This window comes from Mesocricetus auratus, unplaced genomic scaffold, assembly GCF_017639785.1.
Source record: "Mesocricetus auratus isolate SY011 unplaced genomic scaffold, BCM_Maur_2.0 Super-Scaffold_100021, whole genome shotgun sequence".
Lineage (NCBI taxonomy): Eukaryota > Metazoa > Chordata > Mammalia > Rodentia > Cricetidae > Mesocricetus > Mesocricetus auratus.
The window spans coordinates 671,808-692,658 of record NW_024429202.1 but is presented as its reverse complement, the minus strand read 5'-3'; the positions used below and the strand labels follow the sequence as shown (position 1 = coordinate 692,658).

The 20,851-nt window shown below is 41.7% G+C and overlaps 1 protein-coding gene across 1 annotated transcript in view; it reads right to left on the bottom strand.

The window, feature by feature from the left end:
• The window catches only part of Pp2d1 (protein phosphatase 2C like domain containing 1), a 34,447-nt gene extending 15,288 nt beyond the window's left edge, over nucleotides 1–19,159 (bottom strand). Inside the window, exon 1 of the mRNA XM_040729173.1 lies at nucleotides 18,939–19,159. Within this exon, the coding sequence (XP_040585107.1) occupies nucleotides 18,939–18,967 (29 nt within the window). The 5' untranslated portion in view covers nucleotides 18,968–19,159. The remainder of the gene's footprint in view (nucleotides 1–18,938) is intronic.
• Nucleotides 19,160–20,851: the final 1,692 nt, after the last annotated feature.

Below are 20,851 nucleotides of genomic sequence, written 5' to 3'. Positions count from 1 at the left end.
AATGGGCTGTCACTGGGACTCCTTTGGATGTCCTGTTGTCGTCCTGTATCCTGTGTTCCTGCTGCTTTGGATCTATAGGTTCATCTTCTTCACATGCTACAAGAGTTCATAGATGAGCAAGTCTTTTATTGAGTATTTTTGCATGTGCGTTCATAAGGGAAATTGATCTGTAATTCTCTTTCTTTTTGAGTCTTTATGTAGTTTGGCTTTCAAGGTGACTGTGGTCTCATAAAATGAATTTGATAATGTTCCTTCTGTTTGTATTTTGTGGATTAATTTGAGGAGTATTGACATTAGTTCTTTGAAATCTGGTATAACTCTGCACTAAAACTGTCTGGCCCTGGACTTACTGATTGGGAGACCTTTAATGACTGCTTCTATTTCCTTAGGGGTTATAGTTCAATTTAAATTGTTTATCTGATCTTGATTTAACTTTGATAGATACTAACTACTAATAAAATTATACATTTTTTATAGATTTTCTAATTTTGTGGAGTACAGGTTTTTTTTTTTAAAGTATGACCTAATGATTCTTTGAATTTCCTTGGTGTCTTTTGTTATGTCCCCCTTATTGTTTCTGACTTTGTTTATTTGGATATTCTCTCTCTACCTTTTATTTAGTTTTGATAAGGGTTTATCTTGTTGATTTTTCTCAAAGAACTAACTCCTTTCATTGGTTCTTTGTATTGTTCTCTTTGTTTGTGTTTTATTGATTTCATCCCTCAGTTTGATTATTTCCTGTTGTCTATGCCTCCTAGATGAGTTTGCTTCTTTTCGTTCTAAAGCTTTCAGGTGTGCAGTTAAGTTGCTAGTATGAGATTGTTCCAATTGTTTTGTGTAGGCATTTAGTGCTATGAACTTGCCTCTTAACACTGCTCTGTGTCCCTTAAGTTTGGGTATGTTGTATATTCATTTTCATTGAATTCTAGAAAGTCTTTCTTTGTTTTTGTCTTGTTCCCTTTTTTCATTAAGCAGAAAGTTGTTCTGTTTCCATGAGTTTTTAAGATTTCTGTTGTTGAAATTCATCTTTAATCATGGTGTCTTGATAGGATGTAGGGTATTATTTCAATTTTCTTGTTATCTGTTGAGACTTGCTTTGTTACTGAGTATGTGATCAGTTTGGGAAAGTTCCCAAACTTCGGTGTGAGATTATTTACTGAATTTTCAAGGTTGTAATTAAACTCCTAAGGTTGGAGTTTTCCTTCTAGCGTCTTCTGAAGGGCCGGATATGTAGACAGATATTGTTTAAATTTGACTTTATCATGGGCTATCCTATATTTTCCATCTACTGTGATTGGAAATTTTGTATGGTATAGTAGTCTGGGCTGCCATCTGTAGTCACCTAGAATCTACAGGACATCTCTAGACGCTTCTGACTTTTAGAGTCCGCTTTAATAGTCTGCCTTTATATGTGATTTGTTCTTTTTCCCTTGCAGCTTTTAATATTCTTTTTTGGTCTGTATGTTTAGTGTTTGATTATTTTGTAATGAGGGTGCTTTCTTTTCTGGTCCAATCTACTTGGTGTTCTGTATGTTTCTTATACATTTATAAGGATATCCTTCCAAGTAGGAAATTTTTTCTTTGATATTGTTGAAAGCATTTTCTGGACCTCTGAGCAGGGATTCTTCTCCTTCCTCTATCCCTACTATTCTTAGGTTTGCTGTTTTCATCGTGTCCCAGATTTTATGCATGTTTTGTGTCACCAGTTTTTTAGATTTAATATTTTCTTTGATCAGTGTATCTATTTCTATTGTATCTTCAATACTTGAGATTCTCTCTTCCATCTCTTATATTTTGTTGGTGATGCCTGCTTCATAGTTCCTATTCTCTTACCTAGATTTTTCATTTCCAGAATTCCTCCGATTTGTATTTTCAAATTATTTATTATTTCTATTTCCATTTTCAGGTCTTGAACAGTTTTACTAATTTCTATCAACTGTTTTTCTTGTCTGTCTTTCAGGTATTTATTCATTTCCTCTTGAAGGATCCCTATCATCTTCATAAAGTTAACTTTAAGATTTTTTCTTGTCCTTCAGCTGTGTTGGAATATTCAGAACTTAATGTATTGTTTTAAGAAGTGTTACATTTGTTTACACTGTGGAACATTTGTTTGGTGAAGCAAAGATATGTTGAATTCTCTTATGTTGTATTTAACTCTGTGAAACCGTCTTACTTTGCCTGTCTCAGACACCTAAATGGTGTAACATAGAGCTGAACGGCCAATAAGAAGGCAGAAGAAAGGATAGGTGGGACTGGCAGGCATAGACACTAAAAGAGGAGGAGAAATCTGGGAGGGAGGAGATCGGGGGTCACTAAGGGGCCCCCACCCAGCCACAGATTAAGAATGAAAGTAAGATACGCAGAAGTTAAAAGAAAAAAGAAAGAGGTAAAAGCCTAGAGGCAAAAGGAAGACAGGGTAATTTGAGAAAAGCTTGCAAGAAACAAGCCAAGCTAAGACTGGGCATTCATAAGTAAGAATAAACCTCCATGTGGACTTATTTGGAAGCTGAGGTGAGAGGCCTCTCCAAAAAACAAAGAGCCAAAAGAACAAGAAGCAACAACACAGTGGGTATCTGGCCATGACAAATTGCCTTCAATACTGTTCGTGGCGGTCTTCTGCCAGTGTCTAGGCATCTGTTTTGGGAGTAGATTGGGATTGTAGATCTAGGTCCTGACTTCTGAGTTTGTGTTAAATGGGTGTTTTGTTCCTTGGTTTCTGTTTCCTCTCTGGTCTTCTGACTGAGATGGCCTTTGGCTAAACAAAGGGTCTCCACCTAAGTTGGGGGACTGGGACAGGCCCATGAGGAAGGATGGGGGTTTGTGGATAGGGTGGAGGGGGCACCGAGAGAGTGGGTGACCACCTGGAGTTCTGGTAGCTGAGTGGCCTCTGGTCAAGCAGGCAGCAGAAAATTTTTGTTTGTATTTTTCGAGACAGGGTTTCTCTGTGTTATAGTCCTAGCTGTCCTGGAATTCGTTTTGTAGACCAGGCTGGCCTCGTACTCACTGAGATCCACCTGCCTCTACCTCCCAAGTGTTAATATTAAAGGCATGCACCAACACAGCCCAGCCAGCAGAAAATATTTTTAACAAAAATTATGGAATAAAATTTCACCAATCTAAAGAAAGAAGTGTCCATCAAGGTCCAAGAAACATACAGAACAACCAAATAAACAGGACCATAAAAGAAATTGCTCACATCACAAAATATTGAAAATACTAAATATACAGAACAACAATAAGATATTAAAAGCTGCAAGAGAAAAAAAAACAAGTAACATATAAAAGCAGAACCATAAAAAAAAAGCACCTGACTTTTCAATAGAGATTCTGAAATTCAGAAGGGTCTGGCTGCTTTCTCTCGAAAAGCTCTGAGAGACCGCAGGTGCCAGCCCAAACTACTATACCCAGAAAAACAATCACAACTGATAAAAAACATTTTATTATAAAACCAAATTTAAATAATTTCTATCTACCAATTCAATTCTAAGTAGGCAGTAGAAGAAAAATGTCAGTCTTAGGAGGTTACCTATACCAAAGAGGACACAAGGAATAAATAATCCCAGAACAGTACATCAAAAGGGGGCTGACCCACACCACAACAACAAAATAACTAGAATCAATAAGCAGTGCTCATTAATAACGTCTGATATTATGGTCTTGGACTGGAAAATAGGATCATCTCACTGAGAAGCATGCCTCATAAGAAGCACACCTCACCATCAAGGATAGAAATTATCTTTTGGTGAAAGGATGGAAAATAATATTTCAAGCAAATGAGCCCAAGAAGCAAGCAGGTATACTAGTTAGCCATAGAAAACAGGCACACATCTTTAAACCCAGGACTCAGGACTAAGAGGTAGATGAATCTCTAGTTCAAGATCACACTGATTACATGAAACTGATATAGTTCTAAAAGAAACAGCTTACACTACGGTGACCTCAGCACCTGGGATCACATAGTTTAATCCCAGAAGTAGGGAGGTGGAGACAGGAGTGATATGGCTGGGCGGAGAAAAGAATATAAGGAGGAGGTGACAGGAACTCAGAGTCATTTGCCTCTGAGGATTTGTGGAGACAGGACTGCCATTTCAGTTAGGTAGAGGTAAGATCTACTGGCTTGGCTGTTTTGCTTCTCTGATCTTCAGCTTGAAGCTTGAACCCCAATATCAGTCTCTGGGTCTTTTATTTTCATGCTACAAGATGGGGAAGGACATTACATATTCATCAAAAGGAAAATTCACCAAGAAAATATTTAATTTCTGAACATCTATGCACCAAACACAGGGGCACCCAGGTTCACAAAAGAAACCCTACTACAGCTAAGGTCACAAATTGAGCCTCACCCACTGACAGTGGGAGACTTCAGTATCCCACTCCCTCCAATAGACATGCCATCCAGACAAAACCAAATGGGAAACGCTGGAGTTAAATAATGTTATAAGTCATAAGGACCTAACAAACATCTACAGAACATTCCAACCAAAAACTAAAGAATATACTTTTCTTCTCAGCAGACCATGGAACTTTCTCCAGATTTGGCCACATATTGGACACAAAGAAAGTATCAACAGATAAAAGAAAGTTGAAATCACACCCTGCAACCCCTCTGACCACCATGGATTAAAGCAGGATAACAATAACAGAAACAACAGAAAATATGAAAACTCACAGAAACTGAACAGCTCACTGCTGAATGAAAAATGGGTCAATATATAAATCAAGAAGGAAATAAAAAATTTTTAAAACTGAATGAAAATGAAAACAATATATACAAACTTATAGGACACAATGAAGGCAGTTTTAAGAGGCAAGTTTATATCACTAAGTGCCTAAACACACACACACACACACACACACACACACACTCACACACACACACACACAACCTAGAGCCAGTGTGGTGGTGCACAGTCTCAGCACTTGGGAGGCAGAGAGGCAGGTAGGTATACATGATTCAAGACCAGCCTGGTCTACAAATCGAGTTCCAAGAAAGCTATGGCTACACAGAAAAATGCTGTCTTAAAACAAAACAAGCAAAAACTGGAGGGGTATTGTATTAGTAACTTAATGACACACTTGAAAGCTCTAGAAGCATAAGAAATAGCACCCAAAAAGAGTATATGGGGAAAAAAACTTAGGGCTGATATCAATGGAATACAAACAACAAAAAGAATACAAAGAATCAATTAAATGAATGATTAGTTCTTTGAGAAAATCAGGAAAATTGATACAGCCTTGACCACATTAACCAAAAGATTGAGAAAGAAGATCCAAATTAATAAAATTAGAGATGAAGCTGGGAACATTGCAATAGGTAATTAAGAGAATCATAAAGACATATTCAAAAATCTATATTCTGCCAAAATGAAAAACCTGAAATGAATGAGTTTCTTGATATGTATGGCCTGCTGAAGTTAGATCAAGGTAACATCAGCAATTTAAGCAGGCCAATAACCCCTAGTGAAATAGTCAGCCAGTAAAAAGTCTCCCAACCAAACCAGTCCCAGGAGCAGATGGATTCAGCAGAGAAATGTATCAAAACTTCAAAGAGCTAATGCCAATACTTATAAACTTATTCCACAAAACAGAAATAGAGGGAACATTTCCTAATTATCTTTACAGAACCATCATTATTCCAATACCAAAAGTCACACAAAGACCCAACAAAAAAAGAAAACTATAGGCCAGTATTTCCTATGAACATAGATGCAAAAAATTCCAATAAAGTATTTGCAAGCTGAATTAAAGAATACATAAAAAAGATCACCACAATCAAATTGGCTTCATCCCAGAGGTAGAGGAATGGTTCACCATACATAAACCAATAACTATAATCCACCACATAAACAGACTGAAATACAAAACTGTGAGGAGCCGCCCCTCGCTATCGCTATCACCATTAGAAGATGGCGCCGACATCTGTTGTCGGTTGGAGTCCACCGTTTAAGCTCTGCCTCTCCTGTGGCGTCATCTGGGGTGATGAGCAAACTACCAATCCCGGCTCTACACGTCTCACTCGGAGCTCCTAGGCTTATATAAGGGGCTGGGTTTCTTAGCTTGGGGTCTCCCTCTCAGAAGCTGATCATCTATCTCTCAAGATGCATTAAAGCTTTACTGCAGAAGGATCCAAGTGTCCTGTGTCGTTCTTGCTGGCGAGACTGTGGCGCGGGACATCTGGTGCCGAAACCTGGGAACTCTTCAACATCGCCGGCGCCGCGGGAGACCCCTCGGAAGACGGGGCAGATTCAGAACTGCAGGGAGGTAAGTTTGGAGAGGTATGCTTGATCCTGAACCCCCCCCTTTCTCGACTTTGGCCTTAATTTGTCACCACCGTGGGACGGGTCAGTGGAGGCTTTGGTGCTAGTCCTGTTTGTCCTTCTTCTTCATCGTGGCTGGTGCTAACAGAACGGTGCTGTCAGTCTGGTAAAGGAGTCGAGCACCATTTTTTACTTTTGTTTTGCCTCCAGCCGTGCAATTAGATAAGCCGCCAGCGCGATGGGGTCGTCACAGTCAGTGGTTACTGCCCTACAGACTGTGCTAAAACAAAGAGATCTTAAAATTGCACCACGAACACTTCAAAATTTTGTGAAGGAGGTAGATAGAGTGGCACCATGGTATGCTTGTTCCGGGTCCCTCACTGTGGCCTCGTGGAACAAGCTAGGTAAAGACCTAGACAGGAAGCATGCAGAAGGAGATCTCCGCTTAGGTACCAAAGCCATTTGGAAGGTAGTTAAAAACTGCTTGGAGGATGAGGCCTGTCACCCTGCTATAGTAGAAAGTCAGGGAACCTTAGAGGAAGTTCAGGATAGCATGTCAGAAACTGAACGGAGTGAGAGAATGGGAGCTCGCAAAAGGAAAGACATGTCTAAGAAAAAAGGCTCTCCCCAAGAAGTTAAGAAAGGGGGAGAGAAAGAAGGGAGTCATCATTCACCCCCTAACAAATCTAAGAAAAAGAAAAAGCCAGAATCTAGGCTATACCCTACGGTAGAGCTAGAAGCCTTGGAGCTAGATAATTCCGATTCTGACACTCTGGATTCTAGCAAAGAAGCTGATCTAGAGGAGGCGGCGGCACGGTATGAGGAAGAAAGATATCACCCTGATAGACACCGGCCGCTAAAAACAAAAATGAATGTGAGGCCACCACCTATAAATCCGGCGGGCTCACACCCCTAGGCGCCTCCGCCATATGAGCTTTGGCTGAATACTGGTACTGACTCCTTTTTACCTTTAGAGGAACGGAGAAAAATACAAGTGGCTTTTCCAGTATTCGAGAATGCGGAAGGCGGAAGAGTACATACCCCCGTAGATTACAATCAAATCAAAGAATTGGCCGAATCCGTTCACAATTATGGGGTCAATGCTAACTTTACCACAATACAAGTGGAAAGGCTTGCTAATTTTGCCATGACTCCCACTGACTGGCAGACGACAGTGAAAGCAGTGCTTCCCAACATGGGAGAATACATGGAATGGAAGGCTCTCTGGTATGATGCAGCCCAGGCGCAAGCTAGAGTTAATGCCACGGCTGGAGATGAGAATCAGAGGCAGTGGACATTTGAAATGCTGACCGGTCAGGGTCAACATGCCCTTAATCAAACCAACTACATCTGGGGCGTCTATGCTCAGGTGTCAGCCGCCGCTATTAAAGCATGGAAGGCCCTCACAAAAAGGGGAGAATCCAGCGGACACCTTACAAAAATTGTCCAAGGACCCCAAGACCCATTTTCAGACTTTGTGGCCAGAATGACCGAGGCCGCCAGTCGCATCTTTGGTGATTCAGAACAAGCTATGCCCCTGATTGAGCAACTTGTCTATGAACAAGCAACCCAGGAATGTCGAGCGGCTATCACCCCTGGCAAAAGCAAAGGTTTACAAGATTGGCTCAGAGTGTGCAGGGAGCTGGGGGGGACCCCTAACCAATGCAGGACTAGCTACCGCCATTTTACAAACACACAGGCGTAGAGATTTATCAAATCGAAAAGCTTGTTTTAATTGTGAGAAAATGGGGCACCTTAAGAAAGATTGTCAAGCCCCTGAAAGAACAAGAGAACTGGAGCTTTGCCGTCGTTGTGGTAAAGGTTATCATAAGGCTAGCGAATGCAGGTCAGTCCGGGATATAAAAGGGAGGCTTCTGCCCCCTATTGAAGAACCCAAGGTACCCCAATCAAAAAATGGGTCACCGGGCCCATGGTCCCAGGGCCCTCAGAAATATGGGAACCAATTTCAGAAAAGCAATCAAGAGAAGGTAGAGGCTTCCGAGGAACCCCCGGAATGGACTTGCGTGCAGCCTCCGACTTCTTACTCATGCCCCAAATGAATGTTCAACAGGTCCCAGTCCATTCCCCTGGACCTTTGCCCCCTGCCACCATTGGGCTTATTCTGGGCCGCGGCTCCTTAACTTTACAGGGACTCATTATATATCCTGGGATTGTTGACCCGTATCATAAAGAGGAGATTCAAGTTCTCTGTTCTAGCCCTCGGGGCGTATTTTCTATAAAGCAGGGAGATAGAATTGCACAACTGGTGTTGCTGCCCTCTCTCGGGGATGGAGAAACCTACACTTTACAAAAAAGGGCTATGGGATCTTCTGGAAGTGATTCAGCCTATCTGGCTATACCCCTAAATGAGAGACCTACAATAAAATTGTTAATTAATGGAAAAGAATTTGAAGGGATAATGGATACGGGAGCAGACAAAAGCATTATTTCACTCCATTGGTGGCCGAAGTCTTGGTCCACTGTTGTTTCATCTCATTCTCTACAAGGTCTTGCATACCAGTCCTCTCCTGCCATCAGTGCCTCAGCCTTAACCTGGCGGAACGCTGAGGGCAAACGGGGATGTTTTACCCCCTATGTGTTGCCACTCCCTGTAAATTTATGGGGACGGGATGTGTTACAAGCCATGGGCATGACCCTAACTAATGAATACTCCCCCCCAGGCATCAGCCATTATGGCAAAGATGGGGTATACAAAGGGTAGAGGCTTGGGTAGGCAAGAACAAGGCAGAATAAAACCCATTATGCAACACGGAAATCGGGGTAGAAAAGGACTGGGTTTTATTTAGGGGCCGTTGAGGCCTCACGACCCATACCATGGAAAACAGAGGAGCCGGTATGGGTCTCTCAATGGCCTCTATCCTCTGAAAAATTAGAGGCTGTCACAAGATTAGTGCAAGAACAGGAATGGCTGGGGCATCTAGAGCCTTCTACCTCCCCATGGAATACACCAATTTTTGTTATTAAGAAGAAATCTGGGAAGTGGAGATTACTCCACGACCTGCGGGCCATTAACAATCAGATGCATCTTTTTGGCCCTGTTCAAAGAGGCCTGTCTTTGCTTTCTGCGCTTCCTCAAGATTGGAAGCTTATTATTATAGATATTAAGGATTGTTTCTTCTCTATTCCACTTTACCCACGGGATAGACCAAGGTTTGCCTTCACTATCCCTTCTCTTAATCATATGGAACCAGACAAGAGATTTCAGTGGAAGGTACTGCCGCAAGGCATGACCAATAGCCCAACGATATGTCAGCTGTATGTGCAAGAGGCTTTGGAGCCAATTAGGAAGCAATTTACATCTTTAATCATGATCCATTATATGGATGATATTCTTATTTGTCACAAAGAGTTAGATGTTTTACAAAAGGCTTTTCCCATGCTGGTGGCTGAATTAAAACAGTGGGGATTAGAGATTGCCTCAGAAAAGGTTCAAATTGAAGACACAGGCCTCTTTTTGGGCTCAATGATTACTCCCAAAAATATAGTTCCTCAGAAAATAGAAATTCGCAAAGACCACTTACAAACGTTAAAAGATTTTCAGAAACTTCTGGGAGATATAAATTGGTTGAGGCCCTTTTTAAAAATTCCATCTGCTGATCTAAAACCCCTCTTCGATCTCCTAGAGGGTGAGCCTCATATCTCCTCACCCAGAAAATTTACCCCTGCTGCCCACCGAGCCTTACAGATGGTGGAAGAGGCCTTACAGGAAGCACAATTACAACGTATTGAGGAGTCACTACCTTTTAATCTGTGTGTTTTTAAGACAGCTCAATTGCCAACTGCAGTCCTGTGGCAACACGGACCATTACTTTGGATTCATCCAAATGCTTCCCCCGCTAAGATTATTGACTGGTACCCTGATGCTGTTGCACAGCTCGCGCTTCGCAGAATAAAAGCAGCTGTTATGCATTTTGGCAGGGATCCTGATTCCTTGATTGTGCCTTATACTGCTGCACAAGTTCAGACCTTGGCAGCCACATCTAGTGATTGGGCAGTTTTAGTTACTTCCTTTTCAGGACAAATTGATAATCATTTTCCAAAGCATCCAATTTTACAGTTTGCCCTAAATCAGGCTATAGTGTTTCCACAAGTGACAGCTAAAGACCCACTCCCAGATGGGACTTTGGTGTACACTGATGGATCGAAAACTGGTATGGGAGCTTATGTGGTCAAGGATAGGGTTATATCTAAACAATATAATGAAACTTCACCTCAAGTTGTAGAATGTCTGATAGTACTGGAGGTTCTTGAGGCCTTTCCAGGACCCCTCAGTATTGTATCAGATTCCTCTTATGTGGTTAATGCAGTTAATCTCCTTGAGATAGCTGGAATAATAAGATCCTCCAGCAGAGTTGCTAACATCTTTCAGAAGATACAAGCTGCCTTGTTAAATAGGAGATTTCCTGTTTTCATTACCCATGTCCGAGCACATTCTGGACTCCCAGGTCCCATGTCCTCAGGGAATGACTTAGCGGACAAGGCTACAAAGCTGGTGGCCGCTGCCTTGTCTACCCACACACAAGCAGCAAAAGAATTCCATCAGTGCTTTCATGTGACGGCTGAGACCTTGCGCCGTCATTTTGCTCTATCCAGGAAAGAGGCTAGGGAAATTGTTACTCAATGCCAGAATTGCTGCGAATTCTTACCTGCTCCCCACGTGGGAATAAACCCACGTGGCATTAGACCATTGCAGATGTGGCAGATGGATGTTACTCATATTCCCTCTTTTGGAAGGCTTCAATATGTTCATGTTTCTGTTGACACCTGTTCTGGCGTAAAGTTCACCACACCCCTAACAGGGGAAAAGGCCTCACATGTGATTCAACGTTGCCTTGAGGCCTGGAGTGCTTGGGGAAAACCCAGAATTTTAAAAACAGACAATGGACCAGCATATACCTCTCAAAAATTCCGACAGTTTTGTCGGCAAATGGATGTTACCCATCTAACTGGCCTACCTTATAACCCTCAAGGACAGGGCATTGTGGAACGTGCCCATCGTACACTCAAATCATATCTGATTAAACAAAAGGGGAGTATTGAGGATGTTCTACCCTCGGTACCAAGAGTTGCTGTGTCCATGGCACTTTTTACCCTTAATTTCTTGAACTCTGATGCCCAAGGCCACACTGCGGCCGATTGCCACAGTTTAGAGCCTGATAGGCCAAAAGAAATGGTAAAATGGAAAGATGTCTTGACTGATCTCTGGAAAGGCCCGGATCCTATTCTTGTAAGATCCAGGGGAGCTGTGTGTGTTTTTCCACAGGAGGAAGAAAACCCCCTATGGATCCCTGAAAGACTCACTCGAAGAGCTCCTTCACAACTCCAGAATAAGAAGGATGGAGGCCAAGTAGGTGATGAAGACTCTCCTACTCGGGATGATGGTTCCTAGTATGATGGGAGAGTTACCGTGGGCCATCATGTCTACCTTCCCCCTACTGATGCCAGTGATGCATAATGCCCAGGTGTTCCCTAGATTTTTCACAACTAATAGAGAGTTGGGGCTTGCCTTTTTGCCTTTGGATCCTCAGATACAGAGTTTTCAGGATGAGAGAACCTTGTCATTGGTAGGAAGCTTGTGCTTTACTGTGATTTCTTCATTAAAGGATAATTTTACTCATATGGATCCAGAAAGATCTAATGCTAATCCTTTTGATCAATGGTTGCTTTGTGGAATTAATGGAAGCTGTACTGATCTTTCTCCTATGGCAATGATTGCTGGAGGATATAGTGAGAAGGGACAGATTACTTTTGATTGGAAAGGGGCATTAGGCAGCAGTCTGAGTAAGGGACAGAGCTCTGGATCATCTGATTGGTCCTCCTCCAATGTTAAGTATACCCCTTTTAAGAGAACTAATTATTCAGCTGCTCCAATTTGTGTTTGGCCGCTCTTTATTTGGGTTGTGAGTAATGATACCTTAGGTAAGAATCAGAAAGAAATAAATTGCTCTGCTTAAAATTGTTTTTATGCATTATGCTGGGATGCTATTAAGCACCCTTTTGCTTTGGTAATGCGCATGCCTCGATTTGTTCCAGTTCCTGTTGAGGCGCCAAGCAGTTTGAGTTTGTTTAGGGAAAAGCGAGATTTTTGGGATCTCTGCTATTATTGTGGGCCTGATAGCCGCCGCCGCAGTTACTGCTTTGGTTACCGCCTCGGCCCTTGCACTTTCCGCCACTGTGCAGACAACTCAAACCATTAATGAACTATCAGCCACTGTGACCATGGCCCTAGATAAGCAGGCCACTGCCAATTCTCAGATACAAGGAGGCCTGATGTTGGTAAACCAACGGATTAATTTGGTTCAGGAACAATTGGATATATTATGGCAGATGGCCCAATTGGGATGTGAACAAAAGTTGCCTGGCTTTTGTGTCACTTCAGTACAATATGAGAATTTTACAAGAGCAGCTAACCTGTCAAAAGCTCTGTCTCAACATTTATTACAGAATTGGACTTTTGAGTTTGAGCAGACACTCCGTGAGTTGAGAGTGGCGATCCTGCAAGTGAATTCCACGCGTCTGGATCTTTCTCTGATGGAAGGCCTCTCCTCCTGGATTTCATCTGCATTTTCTTATTTTAAGGAATGGGTGGGGGTGGGATTATTTAGCCTAGTTCTCTGCTGTGGAATAGTGTTGATGCTTTGGATGGTGTGTAAGCTCAGAGCCCAAACAAAAAGAGACAAAGTGGTGGTGGCATAAGCACTTGCTGCCTTAGAACACAGAGCCTCCCCCTGACATTTGGTTAACCATGTTAAAGCAATAGGTCGCTGGCCTCCCGGCTCTTGCACCCCACGAGGCTAGTCTCATTGCACGGGATAGAGTGGGTAGGCTTCAGCAGCCCAAGGAGTTGCAAGGCTAAGCACTGCACAGGAGAGATCTGCGGTATAACGACTTTCTCCTGGGAGATAAGTCATCTTGCATGAAGGTTCTATGTCATGATCTCCTTCCCCCAGAAAAACGACATCGGGACTGGTCAGGGCTCCCTCTGTGGATAAAACCCTGGAGAGGAGCTTTGCACATGGGGATTTGACCTCTATCTCCACTCCAAAGTTGTGGGTGTCCTATGGCTTCAAAAATAAATGAATAGGGGGGAGATGTGAGGAGCCGCCCTCGCTATCGCTATCGCCATTAGAAGATGGCGCCGACATCTGTTGTCGGTTGGAGTCCACCGTTTAAGCTCTGCCTCTCCCGTGGCGTCATCTGGGGTGATGAGCAAACCACCAATCCCGGCTCTACACGTCTCACTCGGAGCTCTTAGGCTTATATAAGGGGCTGGGTTTCTTAGCTTGGGGTCTCCCTCTCAGAAGCTGATCATCTATCTCTCAAGATGCATTAAAGCTTTACTGCAGAAGGATCCAAGTGTCCTGTGTCGTTCTTGCTGGCGAGACTGTGGCGCGGGACACAAAACCCACATGATTATCTCATTAGATAACAGAAAAGGCCTCTAATAAAATCTAAAACCCCTTCATGATAAAAGTTCTAGACAGATTAGGGATACAAGAGACATACCTCAACATAATGAAGACAATTTACAGCAAACCCACAACCAACATCAACCTAAACAGAGTCAAAGCAATTCCACTAAAATTAGGAACAAGACAAAGCTGTCCACTCCATACCTATTCAATAGTTACTGAAGTCTTAGCTACAGCAATATGATAACTGAAGGAGATCAAGGGGATACAAATTGGAAAGGAAGAAATCAAAGTAGCTTTATTTGTAGATTATATAATTTTGTACATAAAAGACCCTAGAAACTCCACCAGGGAACTCCTATAGCTGATAAACACTTTCAGCAAAGTAATAAGATACAAAATTAGCACACAAAAATGCTATATATAAATGACAAAGAAAAAATCAGAAACAATATCTTTTATAATAGTCTCAAATTTTGGGATAATTGTAACTAAGCATATGAAAGATTTGTATAATAAAAAATAATACACTGAAGTAAGAAAATTGTACAAGACATCAGATTATGGAAAGATCTCAGGTGTTCATGGAACAGTAGGTTAATACTGTGAAAATGGCCACCCTGCCATAAGCAATATACAGATTTAAACCATTCTCTATCAAAACTCCAGAACAATTTTTTTGGGGGGGTTTCGAGATAGGGTTTCTCTGTATTGTTTTGGAGCCTGTCCTGGAACTTGCTCTGTAGACCAGGCTGGCCTCGAACTCACAGAGATCCGCCTGCCTCTGCCTCTCGAGTGCTGGGATTAAAGGCGTGTGCCACCAATGCCCAGCCAGAACAATTTTTCACAGAAACTGAATAAGCAATTTTCTACTTCACATAGAAATAGGAAAAAAACAGGATAGTTAAAACAACCATAAAAAAAAACTGCTAGAGGTGTCACCACCTCATATTTTAAGTTGTGTGTTATAGAGCTATAGTAATAACAACAGTGTGACTAGCAAAAAAAAAATGGTGATGAATGAAATAGAACTGAAAACTCAGGCATGTGTTTCCATACCTATGGAAATTTGAGTTTTGACAAAGAAGCCAAAATACACAATAGAGAAAAGACAGTATCTTTAACAATGGGGATTGGTCAAAATAGATGGCTGTAGATGAGTGAAAATATATTCATATTTATCACCCTATACAAAACTCAGCTCTACATGGATCAAGGACAAAAGACTAGCTACCCTGAATATGTTAGAAGAGAAAGTGGGGATAGTCTTGAACTCACTGGCAAGGGAAAGGATTTCTCAAGAGGGCACTGAGAACACAGACATTAAGAGAGAACCTCATGAAACTGATCGAAGCAGAGGCTTACAGAAATGGAAACAATCCTTACCAATTACACGTCCAATGAAGGGTTAGCATATAAAATATAAGAAGTAAAAATGGACACAAAGAAAACAAATAACCCAATTAAAATGGAATATAGAACTAAACAGTTCTCTAAAGATGAAACACAAATAAACATTCACTTAAAGAAATGTTCAACAGTTGGGCTTTGGTGGCGCACGCCTTTGATCTCGGCACTCAGGAGGTAGAGGCGAGTGGTTCTTTGAGTTTGAGGCCAGCCTGGTCTACAGAGCGAGTTCCAGGACATCCAGGACTACACAGAGAAACTCTGTTTCAAAAACAAACAAACAAATAGAAAGTTTAATTTTGGTGTGTGATTTTGTTTTGTTTGGCTTTTGTTTTTGGGGGGGTGGGATCTTACTGTTTCTTGTTTTCTGAGTTTTATAATCTTAGATTTCATATTATGATCCATTTTTAATTGATTTTGTATGATGTGATATATAGCTCTTAGTTCTCCAGGTATGTATTACAGACTTGTAATTTTTCAAAATTCTCTGTTATCATAGCTCTTTCCTCTACCAAGATTTGTCTTCTCGTACTTGTCTGATGAGTGTGGGCCGTCCTTGAGCGGTTAACACTGTTGCACTGAGCTCCTTGTATACATTTACACAAATGCTCTATCTATGAGCTTGTAATTCTTTGTATACATTTACACAAATGCTCTAACTATGAGCTTGTAATTCTTTGTATACATTTACACAAATGCTCTATGAGCTTGTACTTCTTTGTATACATTTACACAAATGCTCTAACTATGAGCTTGTAATTCTTTGTATACATTTTCATAAATGCTCTATGAGCTTGTAATTCTTTGTATACATTTACACAAATGCTCTATGAGCTTGTACTTCTTTGTATACATTTACACAAATGCTCTATGAGCTTGCAGTTCTTCGCATACATTTACACAAATGCTCTATCTACGAACTTGCAATTCTTGAAACAAACTAGTGTTGACCCTGATATTTTTGTACTTTTTCAAGGCTATTTGGTCTTAGATCACTTCCAGTTGGGTATGAATTACACAATCCCTTTGTTGGTTTTTTAAAAATTGTAAGTTCTGAAATGAAAACAAAATCTTTCCTGAAAGGAAAATGAATTTAGAATTTGTCATTTTCAGCCAGTACTATGTGAAAGGCTGAGGCAGGCCTCCTTCATTATTGAGGCCAGTCTTAGTAAGATCTTTCTCAAAACAAAATGTCGGAACGTTATGGTTAGCCTCAAAAGATGGCTCAGGTGTAAAGGCACTTGCATGCTACCAAGCCTGATAATGAGTTTGATCTCTAGGACCCCTTCAGTGGAAAGGAAAACTGACTGTGACCTCAACCACCTGATAGAGTACAAGTACATCCTGCCCTCAAACACGTAAATAAATGCAGGAGGGAAGAGAGATCTCAACAAAAGATCTAAGACAAATGGGAGAGAATGGCCAATAGGCAAAAGAAGAGAGACAGGACGGGGTGGTGGGTGTCTGACAAAGGCACTAAGAGACTAAAGAAGGACACTGTCCAGGCCAGTCTGGACTACAGAGTAAATTTTAAGTCTTCTCCCTCCACTTCCCTAAGAAGGGAAATAAAGACCTACAGAGAATATAGATTTGTAGAAAACAGAGGAAGAAAAGCTTTTTGTTATTTGTTTATTTATTTATTCATAAAATCCAGATTGGTGCTGAACTTTCTTTGTAACCAAGGATGACCTTGAACTTCCGATTTTCTTGCCTTCACCTCTAGGACCCAGGATGACAGACATGTGCCACTTTCATCCCCTGTTGTGGATCAAATCCAGACCTTCCTGCATGCTAAACACGCACTCAACCACCTCAACTATATCCCAAAGGTTTTAAGCTACTTTGAATAAAATGTATATTAAATTTCCACTTGCTTTTAAAGAACAATGTGCATGTAGAGGATATAATTTTATGAGAAGAGATGAGGATGGCCTTTGGGGACTTAATATGAGGTAATAAAACATAGCAATAAAATGACCCCTAACAACATTCTGCCACACCTATAAATCAGTATCTCACCTGGCCACCGTCATGGAGGCTCCCTCCTGCAGCAGATGGGAACTAATACACAGACCACACATGGCCGATGTGTGGACAGTGAGCGACTGTGAAATGGTCGGTCCAAAATAGGATGCCTTCATTAAGCCAACTGCCGCCTTAGATGCTCAAGGGTGTATGCAGAAGAGGCAAGACTGCAAGGGTCAGAGGTCATGGATGACTCCTAGGAGGCAGTGTGTTACAGACACACAGGTGTGACACATGTGTGAACTCAGAGTCTGGCAGCACGCACAGGACCTGCACAAGTCCAAACCAGACAGGGCCCCAGTGCTAAGAAGCAGACAGAAGCCCCTGTTCCCAAGCTAGACACCATCTCCAGCTGACAACACTAGCAAAGGGACCGTTAACTTCCTCCAGTGGCGTGTCTTGCTGGGTGTATAAACCACACACCAGGGCAAACCTCATGCCAAGCAGTAGATGGCCAAGACAAAATGGACTCAAAGGTATTTCCGCAATTTTTCCCCCGCCTCATTTTGCTTTGTTTTGGCACTTTTAAAACCTTACTGGCCTTTTTCTTATACATTATGGTTTCTGATTTTGTGTTTATATGGGGTTTATATGTGTCTCTTGAGCTTTTTTTTTATTCTTTCTTGTAGTTTATGGGGTTTTTCTGTTTGCTTTTTGTTTTTTGGTTTTTTTTTACCCCTGTTTTCTGAAGAGAGAGAAAGACAGTGTGGAATTGGGTAGTAGTGTGGGGAAGACACGGGAGAAAGTGAGGGAGGGACAAATTATAGAGATATACTGTATAAAATTATTTTCTAGTAAACATTGAAAAAGAATACTGTGCATATAATTGTCTATTGATGATATCAACTATATAACCAGTTTTTTTGTTTTGTTTTGTTTTTCAAGACAGGGTTTCTCTGTGTAACTTTGAAGCCTGTCCTGAAACTCTCTGTGCAGACCAGCCTGACCTCAATTCACTGACAGTCACCTGCCTCTGCCTCCCAAGTGCTGGGATTAAAGGCACCTGGCCTAACCAGGTTTTTTTTCAGGTTATTATTTATTTTGTGTGTATATATAACACAGCCCAGGTGTGAAAGTTAGAGCCGAATGTACAGTAATTTATCCTTCTACCATGTGGGTCTTGGGAAACAAATGCAGACAGACTCTCAGGGTTAGTGGCAGTGCTTTTGCCTACTGGGCCATCTGAGGTTCTTTTTTAGCTTAGGGATTTTGTTTGTTTTGCTTTTGCTTTTGCAATAGGATGTTACACAACATTAGCTTGTCTTTAACTTGCTATGTTGTCAACCAGAACCCAAAAGAGAACGAGTCTCCCCCACCCCAGCTCTATAATCCCCCTACATTCCACGTATTTGTGACCACACCCAAATGGGTACGTAGATCTCTCCCTACAAGTAATAATATATTTTAAAATTCTTAAGTGGCTAGAGAGATAGCTCAGCAGTTAAGAGCTCATACTGCTCTTGTAGAGAGCCCAAGCTCAATTCCCAGCCCCCATGTTAAAATAAATCTTTAAAAAATAAAATAGATGACTCAGAGGTTAGATGCACTTTCTGAGCAATCATGTGAACCATGGTTCAGATTCCAGTGCCCACTAAACAACTGGGTATCACATGCATACCTGTAACCCCAACTCCGAGGAAGGAAGATCACTAGAGCTTGCTGGCTTGTAGTGCAGTCAAGAAAACCCAAAGCTCGGGGTCAGGGAGCAATGCCTCAAAAGCAATAGACAAGGACACTCAATTCTCTCTTTTGGCCCCACGGGTACCTGCACATAATCAATCAATCAATCTTTTTAAGAGTGAAAGTAAATAAATACCTTAGAGCACTACTCGGGTTCACGTCCATGTTCCTTTGGGCGTAATACTTTTCTCTGTATTTTACCCCATTTGCAGATCTTTATTCTTCTATCTTGAGCACAGGGGGAGGGTAGGGGAGAAAGGATAAAGAGGAGGGAAAGAGGAGAGGAGGAGGAGGGAAGTGCTTATGGCAAGCTGTGAAGGGGGCAGTAATGTTGGAGGTGAGGTGTCCTCTGATACATGGAGGCTCCCTGTTAGAATGTGGAGCATTTCACCTGGAATTTCAGTCATAGCAACCTTTGTGATCCAGTACTTGAAACACTAGGTCACACAAGTGTTAGCCAACTTCCTGTGGAATTTCTAAAGGAGGTTGCAAGCTTTATATATATATAAATATATATATATATTGGTTTTTCGAGACAGGGTTTCTCTGTAGCTTTGGAGGCTGTCCTGGAACTCGCTCTGTAGACCAGGCTAGCCCCGAACTCACAGAGATCCGCCTGCCTCTGCCTCCCAAGTGCTGGGATTAAAGGCGTGCGCCATCTTACACCTATTCCACTGAACAAAAGTAACAGATGTGGGTTTTCTTGGGTTCTTTTTTTTCTGGTTAATTGTGGGATTTTGAAGTGAGAGCTGGCCAGTGAGATGACTTGGTAGCCATCTATCAAGACTTTGCTGCTAAGGCTGGCAACCTGATCTCAGGATCCACATAGTAAGAGAGAGATGGCATTGCTATGTTGTCTTTGACCACCAACACACATATGTAACACGAAAAATAAAACTCAGTGACAGATATTGGGGGATCAAGTTGAAAGATAAGAGAAGCGCAGCCAAGCCACTAGCTCTTACCTCTAGCCAGGTAAAGCAACTCTGCCCTGTACACGGCTGGAAACCAAAATGACCCAGACTGAATATCTGCTCCTATCTTGTATACCTCAAGTGCTGGGATTAAAGGCATGGGATCACAAGTGCTGAGATCATCTTTGTGTGAGCTCTTTTGCTTTTAGACTGGGTTAATCCCTTTAGCTAACGTGGCCTTGAACTAACATAGGTCTGTCTACCTCTGTCTCTGAGTCCTGGGATTAAAGGTGTGTGCCACGTCCTATCTTCCATAGCTAACTAGTGTAGCTGGCTTTGCATTCTGATACTTCAGGCAATCTATTAAATCATAAATAATATATCAACACACACAGAGAAAGAGAGAGAGACAGAGCGAGAGAGAGGAGATAGTTTTTTTTTTTAGGAGAGATTAGTGATTTTTAACCGGTGTGTTCCTCTCCAAGTTGCTTTTGGCTATGTAGTTTTATCACAGCAATAGAAACCTTAACTAAAGCAGATGGATTTGACTTGTAAACAGAGGAGTCTCGTCTATCCTGTAACTTGCTCTTCTGTCTCTACTTCTAAGGGATTACACCTCCTACTTCCTATTTATTGTCATGTGATGCCCATGGCCACCCTAGGACTCTGCTGGCAAGAAGGCCAACACCAGATGCAGTGACCTGTTCTTGTGGCTCCCAAATGGAAAGCCAAGATAAACTTTTTTTTTAAAGACAAGTTCTCACTGTGGCCTCACACTCAATTTGTAGAACCAGTTGTCAGCTAATTCATGGCAACCCCCAGGTGCTGGGGCTGCAGGTATGCAACAACATGTCCAGCCTATAAGTTACTCTTCTTTCTGAGGTTACAAAGAAAGAAATTATTGTGATGTTTCTAAAATGCTAATTTAGTTTTATCTTTAGGACTGAAAGATGGAAGTCCAAGATGGTAGCACTTATTAGCATATGTGAGGCTCTAGAGTCTACTCTAAGCACAGCATTTTTAAATGTAGTATAGCTCCAGCACACAGACAGGAGTAGCAAGGGTTCAAATCCACTAGGCTGCACAGTTACACAGAGTCATGTCGGTGAGACCCCACCTCAAAAACAAATGAATA